Raw genomic sequence first — 18,647 nt, forward strand, 5'->3', positions numbered from 1 at the left:
ATCTTCTTCTCAAGAACCACTGAGCCAGAAAAGCTGAGATTTATATGAAAGCTTCCTGATATAGTACAGATTCTAAATTGTTAAAATCATGGCCCCCGGGGATCGGATGGGGCCACAATAGGGGGTCAAAGTTTTTTTTTGTTTTTTGTTTTTGATATAGTGCAGATTCAAGTTTGTTAAAATCATGGACCCCAAGGATTGGATGGGCCTCAAGGGGGGCATCAAAGTTTTACATACAAATTTATAGGAAAAATCTTTTAAAATCTTCTTCTCAAGAACCACTGAGCCAGAAAAGCTGAGATTTATATGAAAGCTTCCTGATATAGTACAGATTCTAAATTGTTAAAATCATGGCCCCCGGGATCGGATGGGGCCACAATAGGGGGTCAAAGTTTTTTTTGTTTTTTTTGTTTTTGATATAGTGCAGATTCAAGTTTGTTAAAATCATGGACCCCAAGGATTGGATGGGCCTCAAGGGGGGCATCAAAGTTTTACATACAAATTTATAGGAAAAATCTTTTAAAATCTTCTTCTCAAGAACCACTGAGCCAGAAAAGCTGAGGTTTATATGAAAGCTTCCTGATATAGTGCAGATTATAAATTGTTAAGATCATGGCCCCCGGGGGTCGGATGGGGCCACAATAGGGGGTCAAAGTTTTACATACAAATATATAGGAAAAATCTTTAAAAATCTTCTTCCCAGAACCACTAAGTCAGAAAAGCTGAGATTTATATGAAAGCTTTCTGATATAGTGCAGATTCAGGTTTGTTAAAATCATGCCCCCCTGAGGTAGGATGGGGCCACAATAGGGGATCAAAGTTTTACATACAAATATATAGGGAAAATCTTTAAAAATCTTCTTCTCAAGAACCATTGGGCCAAAGAAGTTCACATTTACATGAAAGCTTTCTGACATAGTGTAGATTCAAGTTTGCAAAAACCATGGCCTCCAGGGGTAGGTTTGGGGCCATAATAGGGACTACGGTTTTACATGCAAATAGATATGGAAAATCTTCTGATATGGACCAAGGTGACTCAGGTGAGCGATGTGGCCCATGGGCCTCTTGTTTTTATTGTCGCAAAAGTTATGATTTCAAACAAACTTGCTTCCTGGTGACTTGAGTGAATGATTAAAGTCACAGAATGTTGGTTTTATATCTTCTACCAAGGATTCTTGAATGTTAACTTGATTGACACTTTGGGTGATGCCTTTTGCCATTAATTTTTTTTTTTCCGTGGGAAATAGAATTTAAAAAATAAAATCCTCCCATCCGCCCCCCCCCCCCCTTTTTTTGTGACCCTGGATGATAATCTATTAATTAAGTTGAATTGGCCTTTTATCCAGCTTTCTCTCATTCATGTTTGATTTCAGTGTCCAGCTTTCTCTCATTCATGCTTAATTTCACTGTCCAGCTTTCTCTCCTTCATGCTTGATTTCACTGTCCAGCTTTTTCTCATTCATGCTTGATTTCACTGTCCAGCTTTCTCTCATTCATGCTTGATTTCACTGTCCAGCTTTCTCTCCTTCATGCTTGATTTCACTGTCCAGCTTTCTCTCATTCATGCTTGATTTCACTTTTCAGCTTTCTCTCATTCATGCTTGATTTCGCTTTTCAGGTTGTTGATGGTTGTCTGACAAACGATGGTGATGCTTTCCTTTATGGAGCTAGGACAGTGTATAGAAATTTTACTATGAACACAAAAGTGAGTGACATTTGTTAATGATTAGTGCTCATGCAGCATGATTATAGAGTAATCATTAATTATATGTACATATCTTTTACTTGCATTAATTGGACGACTTTTCATGTTTTAAAGTAATGAAGAAGCAAATTTTTGAGTGCTTTGATTGTTATTTGCTCTTTTTGATGTCCTTGATTTGTGGGTAAGAACCACATCTTCGATTATTTACATCAATTCCTAAACAAAGTAATCTTTTTTATCAATATCATAAATAAGTGATAATGTATAAGCTGTGATTGGGATAAGCACGCGCCATAGTCGCATTAAATAAAAAAATTGCGCATAGAATATTGAAAACACTGTGCCGTTGTGGTGCATATTATCGATATACCTAGTTTGAGCTTTTCCCCAACGACTTCGTAGATATACAAACTTTTCAACTTAGTGCTTGAAAAATCTTTATCGCTGTAGTGCTTTTGTAAAAGTACAACTTTACGTTCTTTTAAGCGCAAGCATGATTTTGATCTCCTCAGTGTCTAATCAAACAGTAAAGTTATCTGATTGGTTAATACCGTTAAATTGCCATTTTAATGTCTCATGGACATGCCACGGGGGAAAAATTCCTAAGGCTGACGAAGGGTAAACCTTCCTTAATTTTCACCTATATGATATTAAAGCCAGTACTGGCAGTAGAACTGTAGGAGCAGAAGGAGACGATGACGCGGAAACATCAAAACAGACAATCACGATGAGAATCCTAAAGTACAATGTAAATTTAACACAAATTATAAAAATTAAAGTTACCTATGGCAATACAGTCTGTCAGTAGTGTTTAGATTATACATTTTTTTAATTTACTGGTCTCTCGGACTCTTCTTTTTAAAATGTCACATTGACATTAGTTGGTAACGCGCCATTGTCACATTTAGCAATTTGCTTATCCCGATCACTGTATAAGTAATGGTAGTACAATAAAAACTTTTATTTGTTACTGAATTTGAATTGCAGTCAACAGATGTTGCTCTAGAAACATGGAACATATCTACATGTACCTTATCTTAAACTTTGATTTTGTCAACAGTTGATGACCTATGTACATTTATAGAAAGTTTGAATAATGTATCCATGATTTTCAACAATATAAAGGGTGATGTTTTATCAAATTGTGTTATCAACCTAGAACCACGTTGTTGGTATATGATAAGGACTTTTGATATCTAACTTTGTAGAAGGACATTGTTTCTGCATGTGACTGACATTGCAGTGTCCGGACAATGCTTCTTGTGACAGTACACAAGACGCACAATAATCGTAATGGAAACAATTACTTTTATAAATTCTATATTTGTAGTTATACAATATAACAATTATGGACTTTAATGTATATTCCGTATGTGGTTATAAGGACCTATGCCAAGTGATAATCTCAGGCACAGATTAGAGAAAATATCAACTTTACAAGAAACATGCCTTTGTCCTCAATCAATATTTATTGACATGGTTCTTAAAACCATGCATTGACTTACTTTGAAGTGTATAATTGTATGGTATTACGTACTTTTGAGATGTGAATATAGGTATATAATATTCACAAAATATCTTACGACTAAGATAAAAATTTATCAACACTGTAATTTTCTTATTTTTCATTTCTTGTAGATTTTTTTAATCAATATGTAAAGTACATCCATGGTTTATAAAACTTTAATACATACTTATGGCCTTCTGATCGGAATTTGGTCATCAGACAGAATTATTTTTTTCACCTTAGTCGTAAGATGTTTTGTGAATAGGGGCCCTGATTCCTACTAAATCTAACACTGTCTTGCCGTTCTGTGTAGGACCCCCATGTGGAGTGTTACAGTATGACTGATGTGGAGGAGAAGCTAGGGTTGACAAGGGAGAAATTGGTTGCCATGGCATTGCTGCTGGGCTGTGACTATCTACCAAAAGGTGTTCCAGGAGTAGGCGTAGAGAGGACAATAAAATTGATGAAATCGTTAACAATCCCAAACGTTTTAGAAAGGTATCTACTCACATGTACATGTATGTCACTGAAATGTGGTCACACAGTTTTTTGTCAATTTCATGTGAAGTTTCATAATTAAAGGAAAAGGGTAAAATCAAGGTGAAGTCAATTTACAGTACAGCTCATATTGCAGAATAATTGTACACATGTTCATTGCTGTAAATGAGATGACACTTGCATTTTAGTTGATAAAATCTGCATTAGTTTATTATGCATATACCTATCTGTGATAGGACTCACAAAATACAAAATCTGTACAGGGGTATTTGAATGATTGATTGTATCTTGTTTAATGTCCCTCTCGAGAATTTTTCACTCATATGGAGATGTCACCAAGACCGGTGAAGGGCTTCAAATTTAGGCCTTTGCTTGGCACTTACGGCCATTGAGCAGTGCCATTTAGTGCGCCACATTTACTGAGAACGGGACATCCGTTTTTAAGGTCATCTCCGAGGAACCGTGACATTCACATCTGATGCCAAGCATTTGGCGATGGAACTGTCACTACCTGTTTTAACGACTTCGGTCTGTTGCAGCCGGGATTCGAGCCCTGGCCTTCCGCATGCGGGGCAAATGCTCTAACCTCTAGACCACCGCGGCAGTCAGGGGTATTTGACACTTGCACAATAGATATAGTAACTTGCACTAAGTACTTATGGTTTTCACCAACTACTAATAAATGATTTGGCCCTGTTTAGGTTTGAGGAGTGGAGGTCCATGCCAGAGACGTTGTGTGTGGACTCGCTGGAAGTGTGTGTGAGACGGAAAGCAGTGTCCGTTCCCGACTTCCCTCACAGGGAGGTAAGGCAGTGCAGAGAAGATTCAGTATTCACAATAATTAGAGTTTGGCTGACTTCCCTCACAGAGAAGATACAGAACTGTGGAAATTCAATCTTCAAAATAATTAGAGATAGGCTACTAAATTAGGTTGTAGGACATTTTATCTTTTGAATGTGGTGACTGAGTTACCTAATTCTACATGTGTATGTTTTTGTTTTAGGTTATACAGGAATTCATGCAAGATGGGGGAAAATGTCCTACTCGCATCTCAAAATGGAGTCGGCCATCCATGGCTGACCTTCAGGTAAGAAGGGAACCAAACTGAATACTGTAAATATTGGCGTTAAATTTGTTTTGGTTTAATTTTCACGAGTTTGTCTTGACAGGAAATATTATATCACATAGATACATGTATAACTGAATGAAATGTTCATGCAAGTATGTCTTGCGGTAAATCTGACACGGTAAGATTGCAGAAAACGGAGTATTATGAAATAAGTTTAATTTACAGTGCTCTGATGAGCAAGTTAATGTCTGTCGCTGGTAGTGAAAGCACAAGGACCCAAAATTTCTTCATCTACAGACAATTATCCTGGGTCGTAACTCTGCCAAAACTTTTACTTCAGGTTTTATGTTTGTCCTGTATCTACATGTATTTCCTGTGACAATGCCTGACACAAAATACAACTTTTTTGTTGAAAGTAATATGCCGTACTTTGCATTAACAAAATATGCATTCTGTAACTTTAAGACCCATTTATTGACATCCAGCAGGATTCCAGAATCTCCTATCTGTAGAAAAATAGACACATTTTATATAGGGGTGGGACGATACCCTTTCTAGCCGATAGATCGTCCCACCTCTTAATTTTATACACAGGTAAACAGTGGTAAGAAGTAACGTGTTCCTATTTCATGTAACAGGTGTTTTGTCTCAGTAAACTGGAATGGCCGGTGGAGTACACTCTAGAGAAGGTCCTCCCGGCGGTCACGTTGTGGGATATGACCAACATCAACGGCTCCTCACCAACAGGCAGACATCTTGTTCCCAGGCAGTGAGTCATCAAGTCTCTAACTAAATGGACAAAATTAATGCCATAGTTTGTGTGAAGGGGGGTGTATTTTAAAGGATTGAATCTATCTGCACTATTAATGACACTTAAGATGCCATGATTTAGAAGCTTTGTTGATGTAGGATACAAGGTGCATGTACAGTATGTGAACATTGTTTATTACCATTTCAGAATTATCAAATCACGAATCAGACATGGTGTGAACTGCTTTGAAGTACAGTGGATCAAACCAGGTAATTTCTTATGATTATAATGCAGGTAATTTCTTATTATGGTGCAGGTTGTTTCTTGTTACCATGCAGGTAATTTCTTGTTATTATGCAGGTAATTTCTTGCATTCATTTTACAGTTTTCTTTATTAAAGAACCAAGATGAACAGTCAACAGAATTTGTAAACAATCAGTTCTTCAGAATTGGAAACTCACCAAAGTCTCAACCATAATTTAACATTCCCAAGTGTTACAATATACATTTTAATGCAGAATCATTTAATATTTTTGTGGGGTTATTATTTTCATGGTTTGTGAAAAGTAAATACATGTATGATATTTATAATGGGAAATGATTTTGTGGTGGAAGAACTGATTCTTGGTTAGAATTAATGATTTTTCAGTATATACAGAATTGGAAGTCATCTCTGAAAATACTAATTCTGATGTTAGTGTACACACATATTTACATTCCCTTGCTTCTCCGGGATCTTGTAGTTGCATAATGTCCAGGTAGCACAGAGGTAGCGCTCTCGCTTCTCACCGCTGCGACCCAAGTTCGATCCCCAGTGGTTGTATGTGACAGGGTATGGTGGTCGCCTGCTCGGACACGTGGGTTTCCTCCGGGTACTCCGGTTTCCTCCCACATAAATTACCCCATAGCACAAACATCCGTGCATCAAAGGACCCCATTGGAAATAAGCTTTGGAGCTTTCATGGGTTATCCTTGGTATTTATGTATGTGTGTTTGTGTGTATGTATGTACATGTATATACCGAATAAATATTTTTTTTAATCAGTGAAGCGTGAAACCTATGCACTGTAAGCCAAGTTTTGTTTTTGAGGACTTGATTTCAGTGATAAACTGGTTTGTGGTGACAATTTCCGCAACGGAGATAATCTTAAACAAATACTGGAGAATTAAAGGATTGTATTGCGGCAAGAAATATTCACGATAAGTTTCTCGCAACATGATAATTTGTTGTACATGAATAGAAATATTCTCTGTTGATGAAGTTTCAGGAATGTATATAAGAAATTTGCAAACTCATCGGACAGTGGCAACCTTGAGGGGTCAGACAAAACAAGTCAGTTCCCAGATGTCTCCAATCAGTTAATTGGGAGCATATTATAACACTGACTGTTTGGTAGTTATAGTCTCTGTGATAGTGAATGATTTCATGGTGGTTATATTTTGACACAGATGAGGACAGTGTATGCAGTGAAGACCTGTACAGGACTATAGAGGAGCAGACCCTGTTTGGGAGGAGTTATCCCCAGACTGTGGCAGATTTCAACAAAGAACAGGCCAACAAGAAAACCAAGGATAAAGGTAAATAACAGGATACTGCGTGTATACTGAAAATTACAGTGCATTAAGGTAAATAGGTTACTGCGTGTATACTGAAAATTACAGTGCATTAAGGTAAATAGGTTACTGCGTGTATACTGAAAATTACAGTGCATTAAGGTAAATAGGATACTGCATGTATACTGAAAATTACAGTGCATTAAGGTAAATAGGTTACTGCGTGTATACTGAAAATTACAGTGCATTTCTGTTTTGGGGTAAGTGCGCTGCTTTATGAATAAGATACTCCAGTATTGATTAAGCATGGGACTAATAGTGATAATTTAGACTGCGCCAAATATAATGCTGATTATGCTTATCAAAAGTATGTGTAAGTACATTAGGAAATGAAGACAATGCACAATGTGTATACTGTTTTACAGGATTAAGATGATTTTGTAATTTATGGTATTCTAGGGTACTTGTACCCAGCTAATCTTAAAATTGACTTATTATTCAGTGTCATGCTTTTTTTTTCAGGGAGGAAATCAAAAAAGAAAGTTGCCAGTAACAGTGACGAGAAGGATATTGTTGAACTTAGTCAAACTTTAGAGTCCGTCAATCTTACAGGGAATTCTGATGATGTAGGGACTGCTGATGATAAAGCTATCAAAGAATGCTGTGATCGAGTTTTAAATAAGGAGGGTATCACAGGAACCAGGGTGGGTCTCTTGACTGTAAATAAAAAGCAACAGAACACAGCGTCGCCAATGTGTAGGCTGGAACTGGCAATGAGGGCTATGGTAAAGGCGTCAGACAAGGAGGCCTCTGTTGCCGTGGAGACGAACCTGAACTTCAGTAGTAGTGAGGAAGAAGACGATGAGTACCTACCTCTGTCACAGAGGCTGCAACGGAAAATCGCAAAGCCAAGAGTAGAGCAGAAAACCGTTAAACTGTCCACAGTACCCCTGGGGGATCCCCAGAGTCAGGCTGGGGGTGGTGATAATGATGTGATGGTGAGGGCAATTTCCCTCGGCGTATCTAGTGCTCTGAGAGACAAATTCTCTAGCGACAGCGATTCTGAGGACCTCCAGAGATTTCTGTCACAGCCAGAGAATGAAAATTTCACTGGTAAAATGACAAGTACTGAATACAAAGATAAATTGATGGATGTGATGAATAGTGATGTAAATCATGATGGTTTTTATGTTGATGATGAAATTTCTTATGGTGAACGGAAAGCCTCTCCAACTGGGAAATATGAGAGTTCTAGGGCTTCAAAGGGAACTTCCATGTGGCAAAGGAGTTTTGATACCTCCAAAGCACAAATGGTGGACAAGACAGAGTTTTTGAACATACCTAATGTAAGCTTCACTGTTCTGACACCAAGTTTATCGGTGAGAGGGGAGTCGAAGGTTGGGACCAGAGGGGATGTTTCAACCTCAACCCCTGAGGGTCAATCAGCTGTTTATAGATGTGTGTCCAGATTTTCACACAATCTCTCTAACTTGAGTCCCCATCTTTCAGAAGATCTAGCAGGCTCACCGCTTCTGAGGTTTGATTCTCCGCAGAGTTCTGCGAGTTTGAGCTGTGGTAAACAGTTGCAACATTGTTGTGATATATCAGCAATGTGGGAGAGCGTGTTGAGTAACACTAACAATGCCCATGATTTCGGTCATTTTGAAGTGCAGACCTCTCTTCTGAATTCATTCAGTAAAGGAGATATCACAGATGGCGAGCTGTCTACAGTGACCAGTTTTACAGAACAGCACTCCTTAACTCCTGCTGGTAATGTTTTAAATTCTTTAGCTAAAAAAACAATTGGCTCACATGAAACTGGGAAAGAGGGCAATATAAACACTCTGGAACAAGACTCTGTGATAGTTCACAACAACATGTCTGTCAGTGATAATGAAGACGGAAACGCGCATACTGAAAATCATATTAACAGTGTTAAAAAGCTAAAGGAAAGTACATTACAAGTGAGGTCTGCTTTACGTACTGTGAATGGACAGAATAATGTAACCTTAGTGATTAATAAATGTACTAAGGACCATTGTATTCCACAAGCTTCATGCAATCCTAGTCAGGACCACTGTTTGTCTTTTCCTGTGATTCCACTCGCTAATTCTAGCAGTGACGAAAATCTGAATTCTGTGTGTGTGGACAAGGAGAACCAGTCTTGTGATGGGAGGGGGGAGTGTGGTAGAAAGAGTCCTGTGTCTCTTGTAGAGAGACTTAGAAAGAGACTAGATAATCACACAGACTCCAGTCTTATCCACAACATCAAGTACGGACCCTTGTCTGTTAAACCTGTGAAATGATATGGTTTGTACATATATATCATGACTACTTGTCTTTGAACTAAATGCTTCCTGTGGGAGATTTTTACAGTAAACTCAATGTAGATTATGTTGGAGCTGTGAATTGTTGACAGAGAATGCATGTATACTGCTGATCTCTGTACCAGCACAATATTTCTAGAATGTTATACACTGAACATGATGTATACATGTATTGGTACATGCATGTTGGGGTTTGCATTATAATGTTGATTCATTATAGGAGAGAGAAGGGGGGGGGGGGGGGGGTGCACTGGTTTACCTGTTATTCCATCTGTCAAGACATTTTCTACTGCAATTTTTTTTTTAGTTAGGAAAATCAGGAATGATAACTCTAATTCCCTTCTTCAATAGCAGTTTCACTAAAACCGTAGTACACAAAATGTTTAACCCAGACAGATTTGTGTAGCAAGTGTGTATCCAAAGATGATGATGTTTCAGGGTTTTAGAGAGAAAGAAATATGACCATAGGATTTTTTTTTTTTACTTCATAAAATATTCATACATTCTTCATTACAACTTTCAAACATTACCTTTGATAATTTATTTGAGATGGGGGGGGGGGGGTAGTGATAACATCTCAAGTTTCAGACCTATTTAAGTATATTTTACACTGTAACCCTTCGGTAGCAGGATAAAAAATTTGCACTGATTGCTTGAAGTGGCCTTTGAAGCCCCGGTATTAAAACTTGTAGTAATAAACAAAACAATATTTTATAGAGTGATTTTATTTTGAATAAAAGTGATTTTAATATTGATTCAGCATTAATTTTTATCACCAACACGTTGATGTTGATTTTTTTTTTAAAGGTAGCTCACTACACCCTGAAATAGTTTCTCAAATCAGTACGAATTGATTTAATCATAAAAGACATGATGATAATATATAATAAGTATATGCCAAAAAGGCAGAAAATATGCAAATTTGGATTAAAAGGTGATTTTAAAAAAAATTATTTCAACACGTGAACTAAATTTAGACTGGCGGATTTAAACTCGAGATCTGCGGTTCACCAACCCAATGCTTTACATGTAACCACTGAGCTACGATGATAGACAAAAGATTAGATCGATACAAATAACTTCACAAAACATTTAAATCGCCATCTTGTGATGTGTCATAAAGAGTAAATGCTTTAGTGTAGTGAGCTACCTTAAAATGATGTTGATAATTGTGTGCGTTTACATGGGAGTTGTTGTATATTGATTGAAATTTGTGTAATATTTGAAATGTAGTCATTCCTTTTATGAGTGCAACTGTTACTTGGATGGTTTCTAATTTAAATTTCAAAGCACAATAGTGGATCAAGTTTAACATAAAAATATATAGGAAAAATCTTTAAATACATGTATATATTGAATGAGCCAAGGTGACTCAGGTGAGACATATTCCACCAAATTAGCATAAATGTCCGTCAATTTTCCCCCCTCCGTATTTAAAGATAAATATGCTTTAAAAGTAAATAATGTTGTTAATTACAAACTAGAATGGACTAGAGTTAATTATAAAATCAAAAATATTTTGCCACACATAAATTGTTAAAATTATTTTGGTATATGAATGTTCAAAATATGAGAAAAATTGACAGAATTAACTCCCGTGAGAAGTGGTACCCAACTTCTCGGGTACTTTATTTCAACTTATATAAGAAAACAAGGGGCGAAAAAAATGTAACATAAAATGTATGTACTTTTACTTAATCTTTATTAAAAAAAATTGCAAACTATTTATGAAAACAAATTATACAAAAGTAAATTCAAAGTAAACAGTTTTTGTAACTTTCGTTCTGTCAAACATACTGACGTTAGCACTAATGTACATAGAGATGTACTGCAAAACAATTTGCTTTGATTATTTTTCTGGAATTAAGCATTAAAAGTCATAATCTAATTGTGGAACAGATTTTATCTTCTGTAAACAAAATATCTGACTTAAGAAATTACATTGATATTTGGTCTAACATCATTCTGTCAAATTCTACTCGGCACAATGTGACATTAGCACACTTCTTTACCAAACCATTGTAAGAGTTGTGGTTCTTTGTTATTATTACAACTCTCCCTGCAAGGGGTGTTAATGGGATTTTCCAATTGCATGGCAGGTTGAGTGAATGAGGTATCTAGACTTATGTAAAACTTCAAGCGATAGACTTTCTGTCAAAATTGCTGACGTTAGCAACATGTGACGTTAGCATAAGAAATCGTTCTATTTGTACTAAATCGTACGTCAAACTACCGGTTTATGAATTCAAATACTATTTTATTGCAATAAAAACTCGTCATGGGAAACTAATTATAATCTATCATGATCTACATCACTGCGAAAAAGTTCCGCAAGGTTTTGTTCCGTCAAACAATAACATTAGCATAAAAAAAGTTCCGTCAAGAACTGACATTAGCATTGACAGAAAATAAAAGATTTGGGGTCATTATTAAAGCACAACAAACATTGGTCTCGATGTAATGTATATATATTACATTTAAACCTTTCATTAAGAGAGCCATGTAGTTAAATAATTTCATAACTTGTTTAGTAAACAGAAGATTTATTAATTGCCAATGTCATTTTCCGTCAAGTGTTCCGTCTTAAAAATGTGATGTTAGCTACCGTTTTTAAAAGAAATGAAATTAAAAGTGAAAGAATACTTTTATAATTTTATTTTTTACATTTTCTTGATCCTGAGTGTTAATATATTTAGTTACCACAATTTTTTTTTTACCATGTCCTTTAAAGGGTGACAGGAATAGCCACTTGTTTTTCAGGAATTTTGATATGAATAAAATGATTGTGCTGGAGATAGTCTGTTTGCATTGGGTTGTAAAGAAACAGGTACATAGTGTATGGTCTGTGCTTGAATCTAGATATAGTCATGTGATCCAGTGATGACGACGAACCGGAAGTCAGATCATGAATACTGTGGAATCATTAATGTTCTTCTAGGGGGGGGGGGTGTTTGTGGGTAGCCAAATATTTACTAGTTCGTAGGGGGTGGAATTATAAGGGTTAACGTCATTTTGAAAAATATGAAGCTATTGCAAAGAATCACTAGTTCGTGGAGACGTAAATTCGTGGGTAAAACGTATTCACGAAATCCTTGAACATTGAAGCCTCACGAACAATGATTCCATAGTAATTCCATTCCCAAGACCTTGTAACCTGTAGGAACCAAATTATCTGTGAAGGAAAGCATTCTTGAAAGTGGTGTTAAAATTGAATATACGAGACATGCATGAAAAAATAATTTTCGAGGAAGTTATTTTCGTGGAAGCCAAAAGGGACTCGGATCTTTCTGCTTGGTTGCATTCCTGAAAAGCTGATAAAAATTGGATAAGGAATATAACTTAAATCTTGAAGCATTTGGAACATTTAATTCTAATCAGAGACATTTTAAAATATTTTATATATGTTTCTGTCTAATATTGTGCACACAATTAAAGAACGATGACTTTAATCAAACGAAAACCTAGGAACCATCTAGATGTGGATTCGAATTCGAGCTAAATATTATTACGGATCCGGAGATTTTGATAATACTTTGGCATCAATGTAGCATAAATCTTGTGTACAAACATTTTCCTTCCTAACACACTGCCCCATCATAATCAACCAATAGAAAGTCGGCTAGATGTTCAAAATCATCTTCGCTAGCCAAGGGTTTTCGGTCCACTCCGCTCCCCATAAAACCTTAATGGGTTGGGTTTATGGGGAGCGGAGTGGACCGAAAACTCTTGGCTAGCGAAGATGGTTAAAAAGAACGTGTAAAATAGCATATTCTACGGAACTCCAGCTTAATTAACTAGTACTCAACCGTTGTTAACCTAGATATAATTATATTTAACTGAATTAAGATATATCGAATTCTAATCAGGAGAAATATTTAATCTACAGCGTAGTGCCATAAATGAGTCAACTGTCACGTTTTACGCTATACATTTCATTGAAAAATATCCTTTGTTTGAACAATCATTCTGAACTAATTTTTTGCTCTAACTTCTATGAAATCTAAAACATTACAAAACATCTGGACCTAGATTCTATTCATGGTTGTTTTTTTAAATTACCAACATTGCAGAAATATGACTAATGAAACTTGAACATCAACTTTCAGCATTCCGTTTCCTTATACGAAAACCATGAGTGTGGCGTTCTTACTGTCATTGATATATGCGTGGCTGTTTAGGGAAGAAAAGATACTGAGACCACAAACTGCAGATATTTTTGCTGTTAATGGTGTTAAAGTTACTATAAATTGAATCTTGATGAGTTTGAAAATGATATATAAAAGTGACTGTTTTCAATGAATTATATAGTAAAATAAAAGTTGATTCATTTATACTTGTCTCCTTTTGTCGGATTTGGCGAACAAAATCAGATGCATTACAGATGTCATTGCCATGAAGGACCTGCAAGTCTGCAGATCTTTTAAGGGCAGCACCTACCCCATCTGGAGCACCTTTGCCATGACCTGCTTCATGGTAATTCCATGTAGCATATTTAAATCCATGGTCAGCCATTTCATTTGAAAATAACTGAAAGTTTCCCTTTTGGCGGTATTGAGAAGATGGACCATCACTGAAGAAATGAATGGTATCTATGTTTGGGTCTTGTTTAATAGTATTCAATACAGGTTCCAGATGGGCCCAAATGGCTGGTGGTCCATGCTCTAAAGAATCAGATATTGAGCAAAAAGAAATGGAATTCTCTGATTTTCCAAATCGGTAAACACCAGTGTGCAAAGTTATTTGCCTCTTTGAAGCTCCAAAATGCATTGCTTGTATTTCTGTGTTCATTTTACATTCGTAGTTTTCAGCAAAATCTACATGGACCATCACTTCGTTCATGTTCATGTTTTCCTTTAACCATCTGTAATGCTTCAATTGGTTTTCTATATTGAAAGAATGAATTTTGAATCTTTCAAGTTGGGAATGAAATTCGTCTATTAAGTTGCCAACTTTCCCTTGCATCTCATCTTTCTGAGTAACTGTAACTTGCTTTTCTTCAGACTTTACCATTCTTGTTTCCTTCTTTGCAACCCATTGAAACCATTTTACATCCTCATTTAGATCGATCTTTTTGTCTGTTTGAATGATACACACGTCTTTGCATTTTCTGCAATTGCCATACATGCATTTTTTGTTAGAAGTTGAGCATGCTGCTTGAGAAACAAGACTTCTCAAATTATCAGTGTTCAGAAGTTGTTTTCTCTTAAGTTCTATTGCAAGAAACCTTGTATTTTCACGGATTTTGCAAGAACATGTTTCCCTATCTGATAATTTAGGAGACAAAACCCACCATGGTCTTTGTCTACAGAAAGATGCATAGCTAACTGAAATTTCCTTGTTTTCCATCATAAACTGCTCATGAAGGTCTTGTAGACTGTGATTCAGTATCCGTCTCTGCTTTTTGATTCCTCTAACCGTGATTGTCTGTTTCTGACCTGCTGTAAGACGGCTTATATCATCTCGCTCAAAAAACTCTCGTAATTTTTTAGCTTCTCGCTTCATCTTTGACCCTTTCTTAAATCTTTTGTGTTTCCCACTGAAGACACCCATACTTTTCCTAGCCATGGTACACAATCCATACTTTTTCATTATTTTTCCAGTCAGAACTTCTTCAATAGATTTTTTCCTACCATTGTTTCCATTTTTGTAGGCTTCACGTAGCTGATCAGACATAGCATAATGAAAGTTCAAAGTTCTCGACACTCTCTCTCTACACACATCTTTCTGATGTTTAGATGCTGACCAGTATTTTAAGATATTTCTGGTCTTTGTTCTAGGGGTTTCTGGTTGATTTGGATCTTTCATTGCTGGGTGCTTCTGTCTATATAATCTCATTTTGTACATTGCAACCTTTTTAGACAAGTTTCTTAATTGGTCTTTCAGGATCTTATTGTCTCTGTAACATTTTGCAGTTGACCGCTTCTTTTTCCTGTCTGCAGAGAGTTTTTGGTGACTTGGTACCCGAGCTCTAATCTCATTTTCTGGTGGTGAATGAGGTGGCGTCAAGTTTGGAAGAGTGTCAAGTATTTTCCTTCTTCTCCTATAGTCTCTTTTTGTTGTTTTCCATTTACGTCGAATGTTTCTCTTCTCTCTTTCAGTAAGTTGGTCTATGTTTTTTCGTTTCCCTTCTTTCACATCTAAAACATACTTTTCCCGTCTTTTTGCTAGGTATTCGGCTCTTTTTAGAGGATTATTGTCTCTTCTCTCTCTAAATCTCTGCTGTCTTTCTTTGTTTGACATACATTTACCTTTCATGATGCAATCATGTACCTGAAATAAAGATTAGTGTATGAATTTCTGTTGATAACAGACAACCTAAGGATGCATGACAGTATTTTGACTATTTGGTATTCTCATTCTATTTTGCTATCAAACATTGGCCTTTCTAGTCTAAATTTGATTTCAATGTAGATCTGTTGTTTGATCTGTAGCTTTCCTAAAGCTTATCCATACAATGCTCCATGGATTTTATTTGTAATTCATTTCAATGAATAGGATTTGTATCTATGAATTAAAAATGTCTTTTGTGTAACATCAATAGTCCTTGGAGAAACTTTTTTTAACGTTTCATTTTTTTCAGGGAAAATTTAGTTAAACAATAAATCTGATTTTAAACATTTAATTGTGTTGACGAAATTGAATTGAAATGAAAAGAAATAGCAATACTGACAATTCTTTTTTTCAATTACATATAGTGGTACATTTTTCAATGAAATGTCCTTGGTGTTCAATTCATGTGTCTTTGGTGTAACAAACTATTGTATGAATGAGTAAGAATCTGGTGCTACAGCACACACATGCCTTGATTTCACAATACAGTCTAAAGTAGCAATTTTATTACAGGATGACATATTTCAATTTAGCCATTTCATCACAGCTTTCCCCTAAAATAAACTATATGAAAATGTTTTCCTTGGGATAACAAATATGGTCCATGGTGTAACATTTTTTCTTGTTACACCAATGACTGTTACACCAAGGACGGATATGTGAATTAACCTTTCCCTGCTAAACAATAACTTCTCCCTCTAAATAAAAAAGCATGTCATCTGCTACAGAGACTCATTGAAATATTTTGTTCTTATTTCAGAGTTATCAAAACTTTCCTTTTCCTCATAATTCCTGTTAACCCATGGACAATATAAAATGTTAAACATTAACTTGTACTTACCTTAACATCACAAAATTCAGCAACTTCAATTTTTAGAAACTTTGTCGTCTGCCATCATTTACTACTGCATGATGGGAAAAGGGAGGCGTCATTTAACATTCAAAATACTAAGAAAGAGAACTCTTACACCACAACTTTTTGTTTCGTTACCCCAAGGACATTAAAACAGATAACAGGCTTACTTATTATCACTGAATAATACTGATCATAAAAAAAAAAAATTGTTTTGTTTCTGAAAGTAATTTTAATTACTATTCAACCCTTTGACCACATAATTATTTAAAAAATATTGTTTTTTACTTCTTAAAATGCAGTTTAAAGCCAAGTATTCTACTTGGTAACAGCCACATATGTATACCAAATCAAAACTATAAACTATCTAAATTTTTAAAAATCTTTTAATATCAACTGAAAATAATATGATAGGTACGCTAATATGTATCCAAATGTAGCGCAATAGTGAAACATGGCAAAATGTGAGTAAGGCAATTTTTAGTGCCCTGTAACAACAAAATACCACCATTTTTGAAAATGACCCTTATGGCACTATGCTGTATATACCGAATTAATATCTGAGTTGTATTCGGATTGATCAAACACATAAAACAGAATTAATAAAAATTTCATAAATGTCATGGTTACGTAAACCATATTAGGATTTAATTTCCATTTCATTAATTGTTAGTTTGGTGTATACATGTAAGTGGATATAGTAATTGTAGCCTTTTGATTTGAGTAAAACACAATGACATTACGAGATGAGGAGAGTACAAGATCGATATATAGTGATGTACAAGTAATTCATTTATTGATTCATTAGGCATGATGGCATACAATCAAGTTACACACACACATAATACGAATGGCGAAGATAACGAACTGTGATCAATCTTCCAATAAGCAATACAAAATAGAGAGTTGGGCAAACACGGACCCCTGGATATATCAGGTGCCTAGGAGGAGTAAGCATCCCCTGTCGACCGGTCACAACCACTGTGAGCCCTATATCTTGATCAGGTAAACCGGCCGTAGTCAAAGTCAGTGTCCCAAGAACGGCCTAACAATCAATATGAAACACGTCAGACAGTATTTGACCCAATGATAGGTTGTATAGGCAAACTAGATCGTTATAACGACCATAGAATTTACGAAATGCTGACTTTAAACGAGACTTGAAACCCCTACACCATCAACTTGTTTGTCAGTAGCCTGCCTCGATTGGAAAACTGACCATACGCAGAACAAGCTCTTGCCTATCGAATCAGTTGGGAGATATAAACACCATATGCAGGTGATAATGGAATATTGCTACATATAAATATGGTAAGTTGATGATGGAGAATCTGAAATCATCCCGTTTATCATAAAGTTGACTTGTTAGTTTGCTCTTAATATCTATTTTCAATACAATACCTAAGTAAGGAACAGTGTTGTGAACATTTGATAGTAAATTAAACTTGCCAACATACCAAATATCAAAGGCCTATGTCGAAAGACAAAAAAAGTTATGGTCCGAACAAAAATGCCCTCAAAAATTCTATTATTTGACCTTTACATCAAAGTCATAAAAATGGCACGCGACACTCTGTCTGATCATGGTATACCCACATACCAAAAAATTCACCTTTACATAAAAGGTCAAGGTCAGCATAAATGGCACATGGCACACTTTTTTATCATGGTATACCCACATACCAAATATCAAAGCCTATGTCAAAAGACAAAGAAAGTTATGGTCCGACAACAAAAAAATGCACCAAAAATTCTATTATTTGACCGTTACATCAAAGGTCATCAAAAATGGCACGTGACACACTCTTATCATGGTATACTCACATACCAAATATCAAAGGCCTATGTCAAAAGACAAAAAAAAAAAAAGTTATGATCAGGACAAAAAAATTCTATTAATTGATCTTTACATAAAAGGTCAAGTTCAAAGGTCATCAAATATGGTACAGGACACACTGCTTTATCATGGTATACCCTCATACCAAATATCAAAGGTCTATGACCAAAAAGTTATGACCGGGAAGTCTTTGTATGAGAAGCGGAAGAAGACATG

General features: G+C 35.8%; 1 protein-coding gene across 5 annotated transcripts in view; it reads left to right on the forward strand.

Moving 5' to 3' along the window:
• The window catches only part of LOC125648480 (uncharacterized), a 17,405-nt gene extending 7,239 nt beyond the window's left edge, over nucleotides 1-10,166 (forward strand). For all 5 annotated transcript variants that reach the window (XM_056140628.1, XM_056140630.1, XM_056140627.1 and 2 more), the window contains exons 5-12: nucleotides 1,619-1,705; nucleotides 3,526-3,710; nucleotides 4,412-4,514; nucleotides 4,714-4,797; nucleotides 5,418-5,548; nucleotides 5,738-5,799; nucleotides 6,980-7,108; nucleotides 7,607-10,166. In XM_056140628.1, the coding sequence (XP_055996603.1) occupies nucleotides 1,619-1,705; nucleotides 3,526-3,710; nucleotides 4,412-4,514; nucleotides 4,714-4,797; nucleotides 5,418-5,548; nucleotides 5,738-5,799; nucleotides 6,980-7,108; nucleotides 7,607-9,390 (2,565 nt within the window). In that variant the 3' untranslated portion in view covers nucleotides 9,391-10,166. The remainder of the gene's footprint in view (nucleotides 1-1,618; nucleotides 1,706-3,525; nucleotides 3,711-4,411; nucleotides 4,515-4,713; nucleotides 4,798-5,417; nucleotides 5,549-5,737; nucleotides 5,800-6,979; nucleotides 7,109-7,606) is intronic.
• Nucleotides 10,167-18,647: the final 8,481 nt, after the last annotated feature.

Source organism: Ostrea edulis, chromosome 6, assembly GCF_947568905.1.
Source record: "Ostrea edulis chromosome 6, xbOstEdul1.1, whole genome shotgun sequence".
NCBI lineage: Eukaryota > Metazoa > Mollusca > Bivalvia > Ostreida > Ostreidae > Ostrea > Ostrea edulis.